Here is a 21,385-nt window from a genome sequence, read left to right on the forward strand (position 1 = left end):
TCTATAAATCCCCTATACCATCCTTCTTCCCTCTTCTTCTATGAGGGTGCTCCCCTACCCATTCACCCACCCCTTCCTGCCTCCCCACTCTGACATTCCCCTACACTGGGACATGGAGCTTGGCAAGACAAAGGGCTTCTTTTCGCATTGGTGCCCAGCAAGGCAGTCCTCTGCTACATAAGCAACTGGAGCCGTCCTCATTGAGGGTATCTTAAGGAGACCTTGGATTTTTTTTTTAATTCTAGCAATTGGCTACTGAAAGTGGTGAGGTTTTTCCTCTGAAAGGCATTGTTCTTTTAACACTTTGGTGGTTAAGGAAGTATTTAAATTAAAATGAGTTCTATTAACATGTGAATACTCTTAAACAGAACCAACCACATTCCCAAGTTCCCATTCTTGGATTACTACTATGAATGATTTGCAAAGAATAATTAACGTTTTTTCCCCCCATTGAGCTGAGAATATTCCCTGAAAAATAGTATTTTGACTGGGTTTCAAGAGGAAAGAAGAAAGATTCATTGTTTGAAACATCAGACAGAAAAGATGGAGTTGGTGAATGCCGGGCAAGCCCTGCAAAGAGACAAACACTGGCTCCATTCCCATGTTTGTTGGGTGGTGAGGGATGCAGCTTTCCACCCTGTGCTGCTGCTGTAAGGTGACTGGAATACTCACCCTTACACACATATGAAGAATCTTTGTGTTTTCTCTAGGTAGTTGTGTTGGTTCAGTCATAAAGTTTGGGCAAGAGATAACAAGGAACTTAAAAGTGAAATTTACTATGCCAAAGAGGCTGGGTAGGCTGGATTTGATGTTTAGCCTGGTTTGTCAAGAATAGTAGAAATAATTGCTGAGATGAGGAGCCTTAAGAAACTAAATTTCAAAACTCCACTTCTGCAGTGTATCTGAGTTAATGCTATAGTGATTTGCATACAAAATAAATCTGGTAAAGAAGCAAGACTTTGGCACACACACACCCTTTCAAAGAAACCCTGAACAGTAAAAAAAAGCAAGATCTGAGTCATCCAAGTCTTGGAGTTAAAAGACAGATCATTAGCAGACCAACTCTCCTGCCTGGTACCAGTCCATTCCCTTCACTGTATGTTCATCAATCCTCTGAAGCTTTTGACCCATGTACTGCAAGGGAGATTCCCAGACTCACCTCTGATGCTTGTGACTAATTCTGTTGCATTCCCACAGTCAATAAAGGATGTGATGTTCCAGCATAAACTTGGCATTTTGATGAGCTCAGTCAACCCACAATAGCCTAATTAATTCTGGATGAAGTGTTAAATTTATTTCAGCATTTGCATAGCCGAGGCCCAGCTTTGGACCCAGGAAGAGTGGCCAAATATGAGTAGGCTGCTCCCAGTTCCCAGGACTTTTGCTGTAAAATTTTAAAGTGACACACCCTGGAAGGCTTCCTATGACAGAAAATGCTCGGATCTCGCCCCAACTGGTCAGTGGTACAGTGAGGCACTAGGTAAATAGTAGTCTTTCAGCAGAATTCTTTTAATTAGATAATAATATAAAATAAATTGTTTAATATAATATGGCAAAATTCTACCTTAACACAAAAAAGAAACAGAGTGTAATTTCCCTCTCTGCCTGTGCATAATTTTAAAAAGGGAAGAAATAAACATAATGTATAAATTGATTATCTCCAACACAGGAATCTGGAATTCTCTTAGACCAATTTTAGGATTGAAGAAACACAGGATCTTTAACTGCTTGCTTTCGCCTGACAGAAATCATTTTCCAAATGGATGCTAGATTATTTGAAACCATTGTTGATCACTGTAACTAATATTTGTGATCTGCTAAACTGAATGCCATTATAGTGCTGGATGCATAGAACTCTGGGATGAGAATGAATTCCAATTAGATTATAATAAAAATTGTAGAGCATCCTGTGCTACTATTCATGTTGTACAGACCAAATTCCTGAAAGAAGTGACTTAAGAAAGGAAGTATCTACTTTGGCTCAAAATTCAAATTTCAAATGAACTGTCATTGTTTGGAAAAAATATCAGTGGGAGCAAAAGCATCTGTATCTGTGAAACTGCTAGGAAGATTGTCATGTCCTATTGACTGACCAAGAGAGATGATTGGCAAATATATAGCTTTGAAGACCTGTCCCAGTGGCCTCCTATATCATTTAGGCACCATTCTCAAAGACTCTGAAAACTCTTCAAACAATGCTGACAGGTCATGTTCAGACACATGAGCCTACAGGTCTATGTCAGATTACAGTCACCTTATACATGAAACATCATACATGTTTAGTCTTCCACAAGCTAAAAGTGTACTATCAAAATTCTTTAATATGTGGATCTATAATATATTATGTGGGGAATATATGCTTGATTATTTCAGTGTTCTATTACTTCTCAAATTATTTTTAAATAGTATTTTCAAGATACATTTTACATGCAGTATAGGGATTATTATGATATTGAGTGGTGTTTACAAGCATACATGCACTTCAGAGTAATGCCAAGAGCATCTTTTTCTAAAGATTGGACTCAGACTGGAGCATCTGAAGCCTACGGTCACAAGGGTGAAAGCTGTAGTTGTGATTAATTAATGCATTTAACAATTGTGTGACTTTTATATTAAATAAATTATGAAAATTAATGTATAATCATAAGTGTAGTGAATTAATGCCCATCTCAATGCAGAATGTATCAGCTGCTCATTTTTAGTAAAGCCAGCTTCAGTGTGTTTATGATTTATTTGAGACCAAAACCAGAAGTCACCTTACTAAGACTTCAACATCATAATGTTCACATTCATCTTAAAAGTTTAATTACCATCTTTATTTTATAAATCGGGGGATTTAGAGAAACAGACAGTAGTCTGCTGAAATTCCCCAGTTCAATGGAAATAAAACTGGTAGGAGGATAGGAGCAATACAATATTGCCCAGTTGATAATATTTTCTGTTATTTATTGTTCATATCTTTATTTTTAGTAGGATTTATGTTTTCCATAATGTACTTTGTGCTTGTGGATTTTTGAATACATAAGAGTGTGTGTGTGTGTGTGTGTGTGTGTGTGTGTGTGTGTGTTATGTGTATCCTTGCACAAATGATCCTATTCTCATTCTTCCAAAGCGTCTCATTCCCAGCAATGTTACGACGGAGATATTTCTGTTCTTATCTTTTCAGTGCTTTCTACTATGCTTATCATCAAAATACCAAATACTTTCAGAATTTTGGCAGAAATAATTCTATCCTAAATTCAGTTTTAGGAAATGTTCTAATACCGCTACCTGTTCTTTAGGAAACATAAAAAGTGCACTTGTCTGAATCATGAAGATCCTTATCCCCATGGAATTCTGTCTTCCTTTATGCATTTGTGCTAACTCATCCAGATGCCTGAAAGTTGCTTCTTGGCTTCACAACTGTGGGCATCTGTAAAACACGGGCTAGGTTTGTCTGGGGAAACCTGTCTACATAGACAGGTTTGCCTTTGCCTTTACCTGTGAGTGGAGAAAAAAGTGTGTATGTAAATTGCACTCTTGTTTAAAGTATTTAAAACTTGCATACCTCCATGTATTTATCAACCATTATTATTGCTATTCATAACTGCAAGCCAGTCCTGTAGGATCTGGATTGGGAGTTTCTTCCCCTGACTGCATTGTGTATTGAGCAGTATATTTATTCAGAGTATTGTTGGCCAAGTAGCTTAAAGCCATCCATGAACGTTTGTTCAAATCTTTTGTTATTATTGCTGAACAGTTTACAATCATCTGCAGGAGATCTTTATTCATTTTGCACATGTAATTTTGTTAGATTTATTAGCAGTATATTTGCTGCTCAATGATTTGTGGATTTGGTCTCTTAACAATGTCTTTTCATGATTTAATAATTAGTATAACATTTAGATTTCTGTGGTTCACTTAAGACATCTTTTCCTTAACCAAGATTATGAAAGCATTGGAAAACATGACACTTGAAATAGGAAGGTTTGCTTATAATTCTTTTCCAGGTCTTTTATTAAATCAAATTATTATTTTTATTTCACAAGTATGCACTGTATTTACATCGGTTCCCTTCTTTTTCTCTTCCTTCACTACTATCCTATGTAAATCTGCTCAAATCTGCTTTTGTGGATTTTGATTTTATTGTTCAGTTTTGTTTTAACTTCCTTTGTGCAACTTAGAGCTTCCAGCTAAATCTTTTGTGTTCTGCTAGAGAAACAGCTTCAAGCCCAGTGGCAGGCAGCCTTAAAGACTTTGCTCACTTGTCAGTCCATCCCTGGGTCCCTCAACTACTTCCATTCTCTCATTCCTCTCTATGCTTGTTCCCTCCTTCCTCTTTTCCTCTCTTCTTCCCCAACTGTCTCAATCATTCCTTTCTTCCATTACCCTTCCTCCCTCCTTCTGTGTCCTTTCTTCAATTCTCCTTTCCTTCTTTTTCTTTGATTCTTCTTTCCTTTTTTCTTTGCTGCTCTTTCCTTCTTTTCCTCCCTCCTTCTTGTCCCTCCCTCCCTCTCTCCCTCCATCCTTCCCTCTCTCCATCCTTCCCTCTTTCCCTTCCTTCCTTCCTCCCTTCCTTCCTTCCTTCCTTCCTTCCTTCCTTCCTTCCTTTCTTCCTTCCTTCCTTCCTTCATTGCTTCTTACCTACATTCTATTTTCTTTTTCTGGAGAAAGTACTTACTTTGTTCTCAGATTAGTTGTGCATAACATTTTTGAGATAAGATTTATTTTGTATCATAACTGTACAAAAAGTAAGCCCTTGTCTCGTTTTAACTGTTGCTGATAAGAGGTTGCCAAGTTCATCTTACTACTAAATAGGTAATTTATACCTTTGTAGAATTTAAGATTTCTCTGTTTTCTTTTCTTTAATTTCATTGTAAACTTTATGGATGTGATTTCATTTAGTTTCAATTACTTTGCATGAGATCTATGCAGCATCTTCAATCTACTTATTGTTATTTTCTACAAGAAACTCAATTTCAAATATTGTCTTTGTATCATTTACTCTATTACTTTTGTTGTTTTAGGTTCATGATTTGACATAAGCTCATTTTCATTAGCCTCATCTTTACTTAATGAATATCTTTATACATTTTATGTTATACAATTCCTTTTTATCATATTTTCTATTTACTAATTCTTCATTTTGCTATGTAGATATAAATTAAATAAAAATTTGGCCACAGGTGCTGTCCTTCCTATGAGAGACAGCTGTCTTCTTCCAGAACACAGAATACATATGTCTTATGCTAATTTTTTATACTGGAATGGTGGCTGGGATGTTAAAAGCATGTTTTGCTCCTACAGATAACTAAAGTTTGGTTATAAGCACCAGGTAGATGATCATGTCCGATATCTTCAGCCTTGGGGGAAAAGGGTGTCACATACATACTCTAGCCTCTGTAGGCATAAGGACATTCAGATACACATACAATTTCACATGTACTATGGTTTATTCATTCATTCCGTGCAGCTGTATAAAGTCACATAATACAGGCTCTTTTGGCCAAATAAAAATTAGTTTCGGCTTACTCTCATAAATATTCAGCTATCAGCGGTGTTAGAATGAATTTATCTTTTGGACTTTTACTTCTGGAGTTAAATTTCTGCTGGCTATCTATCTATCTATCTATCTATCTATCTATCTATCTATCTATCTATCTATCTGTCTATTTTTTAAACATGTTTGTCAGATGCTGAAGTAGCAAGCACCGGGCCAACATGGGTTTCCACTAGGTCACCTGCACATATATCGCTATATGTATAGCTTCCAGTTTTGTACTTTTATCGGATTCCTGAGATGAATGAATGCGAGAATGAATGGGTTTCTGATTTTTGTGCCTTTTCCTTGGAGCTTTTCTTCTGTAAGTTTACCTTTTCTAACTTCAATCTGATGCCTTTTGTTTTATTATACTACATTTCATTTTGTCATATTTTGTTCTTATCTCTTAGAGGCCTGTTCTCTTCTAATGAGAGACAAATAGGGAATGAATCAGGATTTTAGCAAAATGGGGTAAAAAATCAAAGAAAATGTGTGTGGGTATGTACACACACAGACACACACACACACACACACACACTGTATGTAAACAGGACAATCTCAAATCTCAAGTGTCATACCTCGTGAAACATTCTTATTATGTTTGTCTCATTGGAATCTGGAGATGGTTGTTAGTCTAAGCTCGCTAGCCACTGTTATTGCAATTTTAAAAGTGGCAATTTTTGTTTTCTATTTCAGCTAGCTCCCATTAAGTAAATGAGACAGAGACTATAAGATTTATTTAATAGAGCTTCACAACACTCTAGTTGAACAATTATTTACATATTCTATTCCTCTAAACTAACTCAGCTCAAATCCCCAAGAAACATGCCTTTAGTATTGATCTGATTCTCTTGGCACCAGGTGTGTTCCCTTGGTGACTCCTGGACCATTTCCTCCTTGCGAATTCTTTCTTCCTACCCAGGCTAGGATCAGAATCCCAGTCCTATTCTCTCCACTGTTCAGCCATTGGCAGATCATCTTTTCTGGACAAATCAGAGAATAAATGGAGAGCAATGTTTCCACAAAATTCAGGAAGGAAATTTTTAGAATAAGCATTACAATAAAATGTCTAGATTGCAACCAGATATGGGTGCAGAAAAAGCAGCATTTGAATAATACAAGGATAAACTTTACACAGTGCACAGTAACATTATGCCTATAAGTCAGCAGCAAGAACCTTCCTTTCTGCTTGCTTAGCTCTGGAGTTACAAATACATGTCACCATACCCAGCTGTTCACTTAAGGTTGAAGTCACAAACCAAGTTTTCTTGATTGTATGCCAAACAAGTATATTTCTTAAAGCCAGAAGATAAAAAAATTGATAGTAATTTACATGATTTTGTTTTGCAAAATTATCAGACAGGAGGAAAAAAGAGTTATAGTGGATATGTCATATCTTCAGAATCTTAAAAACATGTGGCCAGATATAGCATCATCAGAACTAGGCTTCCTCCCTTGAATTCTAGAGAGAGCATCCTTGAAGATGTGATATTCATGAGACAGCAAAATTGAAAACTATGTATATTCCACACAGGTTACTTTTAGCAGAATATATGTAGGTTTGTTTTTGTTTTGGGATTTTTTTGTTGTTTTTACCTGCATTTCATGGTGTAGCTCAAAATGGAATTAAAGTTGTAATTCTCTTAGCTCAGCTCTCCAAGCATAGGATTCATTGAGGTGCAATGTACAAGACGATACTTGGCATCATGTTACATATGACTTTTCTTAAATCTCATTTTATTAAAGTGTTTATCACTAGAGTAAAGTTGTAGTGAAGAGAACTAAAATGACCACTGTGATTGCTACAAGCAGTAGTCTGAACACAAGTTGCCAAAGACAACTCTATAGAATTCTATAAAAAATGCTATCATTGGTATATTTTCAAGCAAAAACACATAAAAGACTATGTTTCAGCAGTTTTCTTTTAATCTTTGTTTATAAGCTTACAAATATAAACACAGACACATACACAAACACATACACACACACACACACACACACAAAATGGAAACACACCCCTTATCCTGCTGAATTTTAAAATAGTTTTAAATTAAATGATAGCTGCATATATACATATTATAACAGAATATGCTAATTCATACAATGCTCATGTTTGCATAAATAATTCACCACTAAAGTATTCTTATTACAAGTTAAGAATAAAGATGCTTAATGTTAATATTGGAAAATAAATTATATTATAAAGACTAAAGATGGCCATGGTGGCCATATAGAGGAAAGGCTTTCTGCTCAGTTTATCTAAGGGGAGACCCTGCTGATCTGAATTTCATTAGTTTTAATAAAAATTATTGTTTTTGTGGATAAAATTTTCTGTAATATATCTAGGAATATATGCAATTCTAAATACTTTTTCAAAATTTCTATAGTTAATAAGTTAATATATCAAGTGTTTTAAACTAAATTAAGATATAGTTTTAGAGAAAGTTTTCTGTACATATTAATGTTGCCTGAGTAGTAATTCTTTATTCTAATTATGGGTTCCCTTTACAAAACAATCTAGAAGGCCAACCCATTGTCAATATATATGTTGATGATCATGTTATTTAATTAATAATGTAATACATCACTATAAAAAGCAAAATTATTTCAAATGACATACCAATTTTAGGAGAAAGCTTTTGAAGATGTAAGCTAGTAACAATTATAATTTAGGTGTCTGCTTAGCTAACATTAATATTGTTATTAAGATTGGAGTTTCCATTATATCTTATGTTATTTAAAGAGCATAGAATCTGTAATTCAGAAATATAGAGATAATTATTAATAGTTATTATGATATCCATGTTTCATGTTTAAAATATTCTGGTTTTAAACAATTATCTGGAAATTTCACACTATTTCTATTCATAATCAGGATAAAAACCACTAGTTGTGCTTATTCATATGTATTTGTATATTTCACCATGGGTTCATGCATATTCATGTGTTTGTATATATTATAGGTATGTGTGCATGTGTGTGTGTGTGCATACATATACATGTAACACATTTGGAAGCACCTATATTGAAGAATAAGAGATGGAAAATATTCTCATGCTTCTGTTATTCAGGAAGCATCAGAAAATTGCAAATATCAGTGCATCTTGAGAAAAATTAAAGTGTCTATACGAATGACTCAGCAACGTAATTGTTATGTATTTTTCAGTGTTTCTGATGTAATTTAAAAAGAAGATATTGGATTGAATCTCTATAATAAAAGCTTTTAGTTTAAAGACTATTTTACCCACTTTTTGAATAATGGAAAATACTAAGACCCTAAGTAACAATTCTTCTTGTCTTGGATATAAGATACTGTGTAATAGAATAGAAGTTTGTCTATTTCTGACTTCCCCAGTTATTCGTGTGTAGGTCTGTGCTTAATGTCACATAAATCATTTAGCATGAGCCCTTCCCACGGGCATAGGGATGATGTAGGTATCATGTCTGCCCTATTCTTCTAATGTAAAATCATGCCACTAGCAGTATTGAGAGTGATGATGGTACCAAACTCCCAACGTCCACTGTTGAATGGTTAAAGCATATAAAATTCACTTGTTTTTCTCCTCAAGACAGATAAAGTTAAAAGAACAGAACTAAGAAAAAAATTGAACCTTGAATGGTGAGAACAGATGAGAGGTATCTGGGGAGAAATTACAGTTACTACACCAGTTCAAATTAGAACTTGTAGAGACCATATCCAGTGGGCTACCTACCCACCTCCAAAATATTAATCCAGAATTCTTTCTATCAAAAACAAATGCAGGTACAAAGAGTGGAGTGGAGAATTAAGGAAAGGCAATCCAGAGACTGCCCTACCTAGGGATCCATCCCATTTGCAAACAACAAACCAAGACTCTATTGTTGATGTCAATCAGTGCTTACGCACAGGAGCCTGGTATAGCTATCCCCCAAGAGAGGCTCTGCCAGAGCCGGACAAATACAGATGCAGATGTACACAGCCAAACATTGGACTGAGCAAGGGGTCTCCAAATGGGGAAGTTAGGGCAAGGACTGTAGGAACTGAAGAAGTTTGCAACCCAGTAGGAAGAACAATATCAAACGAGACCCCCCAAAGATCCCAGGGACTAAACCACCCACCAAAGAGTACATGGCGTACCCGTGACTCCAGCTGGAAATGTAGCAGAGGATGGCATTGTCTGGCATCATTGGGAAGGGGGCCCCGTGGTTCTGCGAAGGTTTAATGACCCAGGATAGGAGAACGCTAGACCACTGAGGCAGGAGTTGGTGGGTCAGCACCCTCATAGAGACAGGGGGAGGGAGATCCACATGGGTGCAAAAATGGGAGTCACTGACCGTCCGTTAATTTTAACTGGTGAAGATTGACAGAAAAGAGAAAAAGCACATTTAGATTTTCAAAAAATGTGCTAATGCCTCTGCATTAGTCATTGTCACTCATATAAGTATTAGGCACAAGAAATGTTTACGTATAAAATTAAAAAAGCAGAAATGACTATACTGTATCAACACTCAAAGAGAGAAAAAAGACACAATGCCATTTCATTAGTCTGTGATCGGTGAAATTTGAGGTGTTTTTTTTTTTTTCTACTCTTACAACCTCCCAAATAAATCTACTTTTTTAGAGTCTATTTATGGTTTCTTGCTTAATGATGTATCTTTCCCATTCAGCTCTGCAACTCTTCTCTGAGGCTGGGCCACAAGGATCTCACCTCTTGTATAGTATAAATACAATAGACAACAAACAATAAACAGCATTATTTTATTTCAGTGCTGATGACACAGTATGTGTCGAATTGGTAGTTAAATAATTTATTTCTTTTTTCAGGTGCCGTTTGCCAGGCTTATTTTAGCTCTCCTTTGGATATTCATTTCATGTTTAGCAGTTCATTTCCTCATGAAGATGCTTGTCAATCAACTAAATTGAAATGTCATTTTGACCTTTAATTGAAACAATTTACTCCTTTCCTCATTTCATTTTTTTCTCTGTTATTCAAATTAAAAGCTAAAGTCACATCTATTCAAAACCTTCATACTAATTAATGCTGGAAAATAACCTACTCGCCAATAATTTACTGACGCTTTATCACTGCAGAGGTGATCCAGTTGAGTCTGCCCGAAGATCAGAGAGTAAGCATTACCGCAGCCACCGTGGGACAGAGTGCTGTTCTGAGCTGTGCCGTTGTGGGAACACTGAGACCCCCTATCATATGGAAGAGGAACAACATTGTTCTAAATAATTTAGATTTGGAAGACATCAATGTGAGTACACCGTGAAACAGGATATCCAGTGTGTGCATCTTGCATGGTTTACCTCAGGCTCTGTGGTATCTGGTGAGCTAAATCAATCTGGATACAAAGTAGAAAAGAGTTATTAAAAGATTGTATATCCATTCTACCAGTTGTTAGGTACCCAACAGAGCATCTGTAATTATGCAAATAATTTATATTGGTATAGTAAGATTATGTAGTAGTGCATTAGTGAGAGAATATATCATCCCAACATTTTTATAAATATCTCTTTAGGTTTAAAATGCAAATTGTCTCCCTAGTAAAACCACATTTAATAATTATTTCAGTAAACACAGTAATTTAAGCTCAAATTTGCATGGATGAAATTGTGCATGTTCTGAGTTCAAGAATAAAATGTTAATACTTCCACACACATAAGAAGTATGGTAATGTACTTGAGTTTATGGTGCATGTGTGTGCGAGAGTGCATGTGAATGCCTGTGTGTGTGTTTGCTTAGAGTTAGTAAAAGTTATTAGGGAGGAATAATATTAAGTTACATAAAAATATGAATTATGTTTTGTAAAATACATATTTCTTTAGTATTAAATGTGTCTATTAAGTTAGAAATTTATATTGCTGATTTATGCAACATATCTATAGGTCACTCTCAGAATGGATTTCCAGTCTATAATGGTACTAGGGATGAGTTCTGGAAGGCAGATATGTATCTAGGGGATACCTTTGTGTACCTTTTGTACTTCTAAAATACATATACTGACTCTTAAGAAATGCTTTAAGTTATTGTGTGTTGTGCACTTGTTAATAAGTCCCAGATACTTAGGGAGTACATTCTAGAAGAACGTGTGTTTGCATGTGTCTGATAGCACGACTTTCTCTGAAGAAATGAATTTGCAATAGGGGATTATGTGGAATTGAAGTGGAGTTCTATTTCAAATTATTGATCTTTATTTTTTGAATAGTTTTTATTTTACTCCTGATAATTTCATATATATGAAGGCATTTTAATTTTATATACCCCTCAATTCTACTCTACAACCACTACCAACCCCCATATGTGCTATTCAACTTCATGTCTTTGTGTACTGTTACATACACACACACACACACACACACACACACACACACACACACACACACTTATCCTGAAGGATTTAGTGCTGCTTACAGGCACGTTTTCAGCTGACCATCAGAAAATGACAATTTACCAGGTGCCATATCCCTAAAATCCTACCAACTCTCTTTCCCTTCAGCAATTTCTAAAGGCCTGTAACTTCTCAACTAGGGCTGGATTATTTTTGAGTCCTTGCCCTATCCATACTGTGATATTGACCAGTTGAGTCATTTGAAGGTCTTGTTCAGGCAGCCACAGTCATTGAGAGTTCATAGGTACACCATTTTGTCATATGTAGACGATACTATTTCAGAGCAGTTTTCCAGGTCTCTGGCTTTTACACACATTCTCTTCCACAATATTACCTGAGACTTGGGGTGAATGAGTGCAATATATATTCCCACCTCTCTAGTCAGCTTATTCTCTGCAATTGAGTTTCCTTTTCTTAAACCAGAGTTGCAAAGAGAAGCTTCTCTGACTAAGGCTGAAAGGAAAATGCTGCTATGGGTATGAGGATGTATAATTAGAAGGTAGCTGGATATTATGTTTATTTATTAATATAGGAGGAGATTCTTAGTAGGTTCTGTGACCTCTCGAACTTACCTCTCACAATACAAGGTCAGTTGCTCTTCATGACCCCTTCGTGCTTCAAAACCAGTATCACCTGGATGACTCTTACACATTACCAAGTACAGTTGCAGCATGAGGTACATCCTCGGCTATCTCTGGAACACAGCTTCTTTGTGCTCTCAGAAAACACCCCCCTCCCAGAAATATTTCACTTCAATGATGCTGGTTTCTTTTTAGTCACTGCTAATTTCTTAGCTCCAGCTGACCAGCATCAACTGTCCCAGTAGTCCCTTCTAATCTAAGGACAGAGACTCATGGCCAAAGCTGCTGGATTTTTGCTGCTTGCTAGGACTGGAACATCCCCCAAGCCCAATTCTATTACAAGGTTTTTTTTGTTTTTGTTTTGTTTTGTTTTGTTTTGTTTTCCAACTCCCTCTCTGTCTAAGCTTGACTTTCCTGAAATTTGCTCTATAGATTGACCTTGAGCTCAGAGATATGCATGGCCCTGTCTCCTGTAATGCTGGGATTAAAGGCATGTACCACCATTCCTGGATTTAAGCTTTTCTTCACCTAAAACTGGCTGTCCCAGGCTGGCCTTGAACTCAGAGATCTGTTTATCTTTCTCTCCTGGGATTAAAGGAGTGCACCACCATGCCTGGATCTAAATTTAGTTGGGTGGTGTTTTGCTTCCTACCTGTTTTCTCCTAAAACAAAGGATTCAGTTCCATTTCTCTTCCTGGTGACCTTTTTAATATTTGAACCATATATTTTATCTCTTTCCTTTCTAAGCTTGCTATACTTGCTCAAAAACACACTTCATGAGATTTAACCAGAGAGCAAAGTCTTTGTTGAGCTTTTTTGAGATGTCCTTTGTCAATGTAATTAATCTGAGTCTCTTCACCTTTACCTCAGGTAGACTCTTCAGACAAGGGCAAAAGTAGCCTCATTATTCTCCAAAATGCCACAAAAACAGTCTTTATTGCACATACTGAAATTCTTCTCTGAAACATCTTGGGCCAAGTCATCACAGTTCAGGTTACTCTCAGCAACAAATTCTTCCTTATTTTTACTAGGATGACCCATTAAGACCCATTTAAGGCATTCCACTGCTTTCCAAAATCCACATTCTTCCAAACAAAAGCATGACCCGGCCTATCACAGCAATACCCAACACTTGGTACCATTTTCTGTCTTAGTTTGGGTTTTCTTGCTGTGAACAGATACCATGACAGGGCAACTCTTATTACAGACAACATTTAATTGAGGTTGACTTACAGGTTCAGAGGTTCAGTCCATTCTCATTAAGGCAGGAACATGAGCAACTTCCAGAATGGCATAGTGTAGGAGGAGCTGAGTTCTATAATCTTCATCTCAAGTCTGCTAGCAGATACTGGCTTCCAGGTGGATAGGATGAGGGTCTTAAGCCCATGCTCAAAGTGACCCATCTATTTCAACAAGGCCACACCTTCTAATAGTTCCATTCACTGGGACGAACATATACAAACCATCAAAGAGGTCATTGTATTCATTAAGCTGAATGGATTTGTGTGCATCCTCACTTCAACTTCTGGCCAAATTCTTGCAAATGCTAACCAATGTTTTTGGTTTTTAAGTTACCTAGGTTTGGAAAAATGAGTAAACAGAAGTGAGGCTGACATCTTCAGGAAATAGGTGGGCAGATGATGAATGGGGAGACAGACATGACATAACTGAGAACTGAACACTCACTATATAGCAACTGTAGGGGCTAAAAGTAGAATAATCACCACCAGCAATCCCTTAGAGACCATAATTTTTACACTGTTTCATTTTAGTTTAGAAACAATGGATTTATCAACCACACACAGTCGTCTATGTATCTTATTTATACTATCAATGGCTAATTTGCTATTTATTAATATACATTTTATTCTCACATACACTAAACATTGAAGTAAAATTATATTGTACTACTCAGATTAAAATTCTAGTTTGCCATTTTTTATAATAAAGAATTAATTCAATATAGTTAAACTTTAGTATAAATATAAATAGTAGATTCTTGTAAATTCAGTACTATGTAAAATGGCTATAATATAATATAATATAATAATATAATATATATGTATAAATAATTTTCTACCTTTACAAGAAGCCAAATGCAACATGACAATGCTGATTATATATAGAGACAAAATGCTTTCATAAAATATAGAATAAAAGGTGATATAATTTATATTAATATAACCTTCACTTTACAGAACAGGTTAGTAGATAAAAAATGAATATTCAGGTAAACTTAGACTTATATTCTATGAATACATATTTTTACTGTAAGTATAAAATACTTATTCAAAAGCCTTCATGTTATGCATTGCACTCTAGATGTGGCCTTTTAATGGCATGACATTCAAATTATTTTGAATAGTGCATTAAGTCATTTTGCTACAAAGGATACTGTGGATTATTTCAGTGGTGTCAAATGCTGGAACTGACAAAATTACATGCAAATTATATCCATAAACTTTGTGCATATCTATTCCTTGAACATTTATTCTTTCAACATCTTGCTCTGTATATCAATCTAAATTATGTCAAGGGTTATAGACATCTGAGCACAAGAGAGTGCAAAGACACTGCTGGAATGGTTGCCCTGAAGCTAAGTCTTATATCATACCCGGGATCCTGGCTTTCATCTTTAATGACATATCAGAATATGTGAATACTGTAATAGCTATAACTACCAAAATGTACTTTAATAGCCTAGATTCTACATTAAACATCACAAAACAGGTGTAAGTTTATCTCTGCTTCTGAAAGAGTCTGGAACTATCACATGTTTATAGATAGACAATATGTTACAATAATTACAGTAAGCATTGCTTGGAAGTGAATGAAAGTGATGATGTAGCTAGGCACATGTCATTTCCCCCTTGTGTTACTGATGTGAAACGGGGAGATATATGTTGATGCCAATGAGAAAGCTTTATCATCCTAAACAAGACCATTTAAAAAGGACCCATAATACTCTAATTTATACTATCTATTTTGTTTGTTTTGTGCACAGGTTAAATATGATTATCCATCTGGTTTAAGCCTTAGCAACACTAAACACGATTTATTTTCTGTGCTAAATTGAAAAAGAACTCATGTGTTCATGTGCTTGGTTTGTTTAACAAGACTTTCCTCTTTGCACCCTCCCCAATTGCCTGTGGGTGCATTTTTTCCCATGAATTATTATTTTTTCACCCTATGGGCACAGAATTTAATCCACCTATCAAATAAACTAGCTTAAGTAGAATGTATACACTTTCAAAAGGAAGTATAAAATCATTTTGTATTTTGTTTGGGAAAATAAAAAATGCAAATGTACTAATTTCCTGCAGGAATACTGGGTTCACGTGTAGATTTCATGATTTATCATTCCCTGGATAGCTTTTCAAAATTTGAATCAGATCAAATATATGCCTCTGGGCAACTGAGTATCTGTTTGGTGATCATCTCTGCTGATTGTCACCTGTCAGCATGAGCTGAATTGGGATTCAGTTATTCTCTTTTCTGTCTTTAGTAGCTAATATTTTATTGACTATCATTGACCTGAGTTATTGATTTCTCTGATTCCATTGAGGCTATTTATAAGTTGTTGCAGAATGCTCATGGTCTGAAACATTGTCTTCTAACTCCTGTATGTATAAAACATTATGTCATGTTTACATTCATGAGCCAATTAGTCTGATATATATATATGTATATGTATATATATATATATATACATACATACATATGAATGATATTTTTTCTGCCCTGGAAGAGGTTCCTGATAATGAGAATACTGAGGCATATTGTAATGGATGTCTCAATTGCAGGGGCATTACACACTTCCAGATAGATCATTACAGATTTTTAAAATCATTTTGCATTACCTTACTTAAGGAGAAATCAACGCAAATTCTATAAATTTCAGTTCACAACAAATCCATAACTGCTCCCTGCCCTACTTTATTTATTTTGGATTTCTTCTTAAAGTTACGTGGATTCATGCGGAAAGAAGGCTGAAGGCTACAAATTTCTATTGTATACTTTTTTTTTATCCTTTCCATTGTGGTGAAAAAGTGTAGTGCAAGATCAATCTTCCTAAAATTTTAAGTGCACAATAAAGTCTTGTTAACAATAGGCACACTATTTTACAACACATTCCTAGAACTTATTTATCTTTCATAACAGACCACTGGTTATAAGTCATTTTCCTCCCATAGTCCACAGAGGCCATTATTCTGCACTATATCTATGATCTTGACTTTTGTAGCTTCCTTATAAAGTGGGATCATGTGGAGATTTTTCTTTGTGACTGCCTTATTTCCCTAAGCATAATGACCTTCAGTTTTATCAATGTTGCTTATTATAAGAATTAATAATGGTATGTCTTCTTCCTTTCATCTACTTAATAATTTCTTTACCGTGGTGTTTTAGTTAAGGTTTTCCTATTGCTCTGATAAAACACAACGGTTTACTGAGCTTATACTGCCACATTGCTGCTCATAAGCAAAGGAAGTCAGGATAGGGACGCAAACAAGGCAAGACAGGAGTTGATGCAGAGTCCACGGACTTGCTTACTGGCTTGCTACTCAGGGATTGATAAGCTTTCTTTCTTATAGAATGTAGGACTATCATCCCAGGAGTAACACCACCCACCATGGGCTGGGCCCTCCTGCATTGATCACTAATTCAGAAAATGCCTTACAGTTGGGTCTCATGGAAACTGAGACTCCTTCTTTTCTGATTACTCTAACTGTGTCAAGTTGATACATAAAACTAGTAAGTACACTTGGCTACATTGAAATGTACATTAGCAAATAAATACATTTTGATTTAATGATTACAATTATTTGGTATGTACTCTCAAAATGGGATTGACTGTTGATATGATAATTTATTTTATAATCACCGAAAAACTTGTATACAATCATTTATAGTACATACTGTGTTGTATTGCAAGAAAGTGTCCATAGATTCCAGTTGATATATATTTTTGACTAATCATTCTGTTTTTATTTATCTTTTTAATTGAGCAATGGTCATCCTAATGTAGGAAATAATACTTACATTTTTATTATTGTATCTTTCATTGTTATTATTGAGTGCATATGATGCATCAGTGTCTGCATGCACCCTGGAGCTTCTTTGGAAGGCAGAAGACAACTTTCTGAAGTCAGTTATCTCCTTCCCTCTGTATGAGTAGCAGAGACTGAAGCCACTTTTCCAAGTTTGTCTCCATTCAAGAGCCATCTCTCTGAGCCCCTTTTATGTTTCCAATTTGCACTTTCTATTAATATTATCGAGCTTCAAGACATCTGTAATGTCATTTGTATATTTTCTTTTTGGAAATGTCTACTTAGTTTCTCTACTATATTTCCTTGTCTTAAGGATTATTATCATTATTATTGTTATTATTATGCTAATAAGGTAGAATCCACCAAATCAACACGCTTTCACATGACAGAAACATTTAATGAACTAGGCACAGAAAGAAACTAGAAAGCAAGTGTTATGCATTGGAATATGACAGGAGGCAACAACTCATTGGTGAAAAAGATTAATTCTTCCTGTGAGATCGGAAGAAACAGAATACCCAGTCTCATAATTGTTTACATCACATCCAAGGACATCTAAGTCAAGATGAGAAGTCAAATAGAGAAATGTAGTGGATGGGAGCCTCTTACCAGATGTAGGTGAAAGCATTAGGTAAAATTATTAGCCATGATCATTCTTATGATAGTCCCATTTTAAAAATGTGTTTATGTTACTTGTCACAGAGTTGCTCCTCATTTAAAGAAAAGTATTTCACTGAAACCTATCACAGGTGGGTTACAAGCAACTGAAGCTCACATCTGCAAACAGAGCAGATTCTGTCACTAGTTGTGGCAATTAAACAGATTTTAAGTTGTAGAGAGAGAAACAAAGTTCTAACACAAGCAACTACATTAGTGAGAGCAGTCTAGAAAGGTTATATATAGAAATAATAAAATTGGTATCGTGTGGAAGAATTTTAAGTCATCACATACATAGTATAGATTTTAAAGCTATTTATAAGTGCTTCAACAATATGTATAGTAGTTTTGAAAGTCATACCAAGCTCCTGCAATTTATTGGGAAGATTCTACTAGTAGAATATGCTAACTATGCCACCTAACTTTAACATTTGGAGCAATGGGAAACCACTTTCTAATTTGCATGTTCAGTCTCTCTTTTTTTTAAGGGAATAGTATTTTTTTTTAACACTACAGATTATATTCTCCTCCCTGGCTACCCTCTGACTGTTCTGAATCCCATACCTGTTCCCTGCCCCCTATCTCAACTAAGATGTTCCCAACCCCCCATCTGCTACCCTAGACTTCTAAACTTCCTGGGGTCTTCAGTCTCTTGAGGATTAGGTGCATCTTATCTGAATGAAACAAGACTTGGCAGTCCTCCGCTGTATATGTGTTAGAGGCTTCATATCAGCTGGTATATGCTTCCAGGTTGATAGTCCAGTATCTGAATGATCTCTAGGATCCAGGTTAATTGAGACTACTGGTCCTCTTATAGGGTTGTCCTCCTCCTCAACTTCTAGATTTTCCCTAATTCAACCACAGGGGTCAGAAGGTTCTGTCCATTTGTAGGGTGCAAATATCTGTATCTGATTCTTTCAGTTGCTCGATGGGCTTTCAGAGGGCAGTCATGAAAGTCCCCTTTTTGTGAGCACTCCATAGCCTCAGTAGTAGTGTCAGACCTTGGGGCATCCCCTGAAGATGGATCCAATTTTGGGGCTACAGTTGCACTTCCTTTACCTCAGGCTCTTCTCCATTTTTGTCCCTGAAGTTCTTTCAGATAGGAAAAATTATGGGTAAGAGTTTTGACTGTGGAATGGCAACTCTATCCCTCAGTCCTTGATATCCTGTCTTTCTGCTGGAGTTGGGCTGGACAAGTTCCCTCTCCCCACTGTAGGGAATTTCATATAAGACTCCTCCCTTAGAGTCCTCCCTTGCCTCCCAGGTCTCTGGTACATTCTGGAGCATCCCATCTACCTCATACCTCCTGAGGTTGCCTCTTTCCATTCTTTATGCGGGGCCCTCTGGGCTTCAGTCCTTTTTCCTTATCTAATACCAGATCATGTTTCCCTCCCCACCATTCCAGTTCCCTTTCCTTCCCAGGTCCCTTCCTTCCCTCTTTTGATTGCTTTCTTCTACCTCCCAGGTGGCACTGAGGTGTCCTCACTTGGGACCTTCAGCATACTGACATTTTTGAGTTCTGTAGGCTGTATCTTGGGTATTCTATACTTTTTTCGGGCTAATATTTACTTATTAGTGAGTATATAATATACAGGTCCCTTTGGGTCTGATTTACCTTGCTCAGGATGATGTTTTCTAGTTCCTTCCGTTTACCTGCAAAATTAAGGATGTCTTCATTTATAATAGCTGCATAGCATTCCAGTGTGTAAATGAACCACAATTTCTCTATACATTCTTCTATTGTGTGATATCGGGGTTATTTCTAGCTTCTGGAAATCACAAACAAGACCACTATGAACATTGTGAAACACGTGACCCTGGGGTGTGGTAGGGCAACTTTTGGGTATATTCCAAAGAGTATAATATCAGAAATGAAAAGGGAAATATAAAAACAGAATCTGAGGAAACACAAAAAATCATCAGATCCTTCTACAAAAGCCTATATTCAACAAAATTGGAAAATCTGGAGTTAATGGACAATTTTCTAGGTACCAAAGTTAAATCAGGGGCAGATAAATCATCTAAACAACACCATAACTCCTAAGGACATAGAAGCAGTTATTAAAAGTCTCCCAACCAAGAAGAACCCAGGACCAAATGATGGGCAGAGTGTCAAATTCTACCAGACCTTCATAGAAAACCTCATACCAATACTGTTCAAACTATTCCATTAAATAGAAATAGATAGAGAACTACCAAATTCCTTCTATGAAGCCACAGTTACTATTATATCTAAATGACACAAATACCCAACAAAGAAAGAGAACTTCAGACCAATTTCCTTTATAAATATCGACACAAAAATACTCAATAAGATTCTTGCAAACCAAACTGAAGGACAAATCAAAATAATCATCCATCATGATCAAGTAGGCTTCATCCCAGGGATGCATGAATGGTTCGTTATATGGAAATCCATCAACGTAATCTACTACATAAACAAACTCAAAGATAAAAACCACATGATCATACTGAGAAAGCATTTGACAAAATTAACACCCCTTCATAATAAAAGTCCTGGAAAGATCAGGAATTCAATGCCTATACCTAAGCATAGTAAAAGCAATATATAGCTAATATAAAAAGTGGCTAATATAAAAAAAAAAAAAAAAGGAAAGAAATTTGAAGCAATCCCACTAAAATCAGGGATTAGACAAGGCTGCCTATTTTTTCACTACTTATTCAATGTAGTACTCAAAGTCCTAGCAGAGCAATCAGAGAACACCAGGAGGTCTAAGGGATACAAATTGGAAAGGAAGAAGTCAACATATCACTATTTGCAGATGATATGATAGTATACTTAAGTTACTCCAAAAGTTCCACCAGAGAACTACTAAGCCTGATAAACAACTTCAGCAAAGTGGCTGGGTATAAAATTAATTCAAACAAATCAGTAGCCTTCCTCTACTCAAAGGATAAACAGGCTGAGAAAGAAATTAGGGAAAGGACACCCTTTATAATGGGCCCAAATAATATAAAATACCTCGGTGTGAATTTAACCAAGCACATGAAATATCTGTATGACAAGAACTTCAAGTGTCTGAAGAAAGAAATTGAAGAAGACAGCAGAAGATGGAAAAACCTCCTATGCTCATAGATTGGAAGGATTAATATATTAAAGTTGGCCATCTTGTGAAAAGCAATCTACAGATTCAATGCAATGCCCATCAAAATGCCTACTCAATTCTTCATAGAGTTAGACAGAG

The 21,385-nt window shown here is 36.0% G+C and overlaps 1 protein-coding gene across 7 annotated transcripts in view; it reads left to right on the plus strand.

The window, feature by feature from the left end:
- The window catches only part of Fstl5 (follistatin-like 5), a 668,565-nt gene that overhangs the window by 420,268 nt on the left and 226,912 nt on the right, over positions 1 to 21,385 (plus strand). For all 7 annotated transcript variants that reach the window (NM_001271195.1, XM_039102752.2, XM_039102749.2 and 4 more), the window contains exon 7: positions 10,593 to 10,759. In NM_001271195.1, the coding sequence (NP_001258124.1) occupies positions 10,593 to 10,759 (167 nt within the window). The remainder of the gene's footprint in view (positions 1 to 10,592; positions 10,760 to 21,385) is intronic.

The sequence above is a fragment of the Rattus norvegicus genome, chromosome 2, assembly GCF_036323735.1.
Source record: "Rattus norvegicus strain BN/NHsdMcwi chromosome 2, GRCr8, whole genome shotgun sequence".
NCBI lineage: Eukaryota > Metazoa > Chordata > Mammalia > Rodentia > Muridae > Rattus > Rattus norvegicus.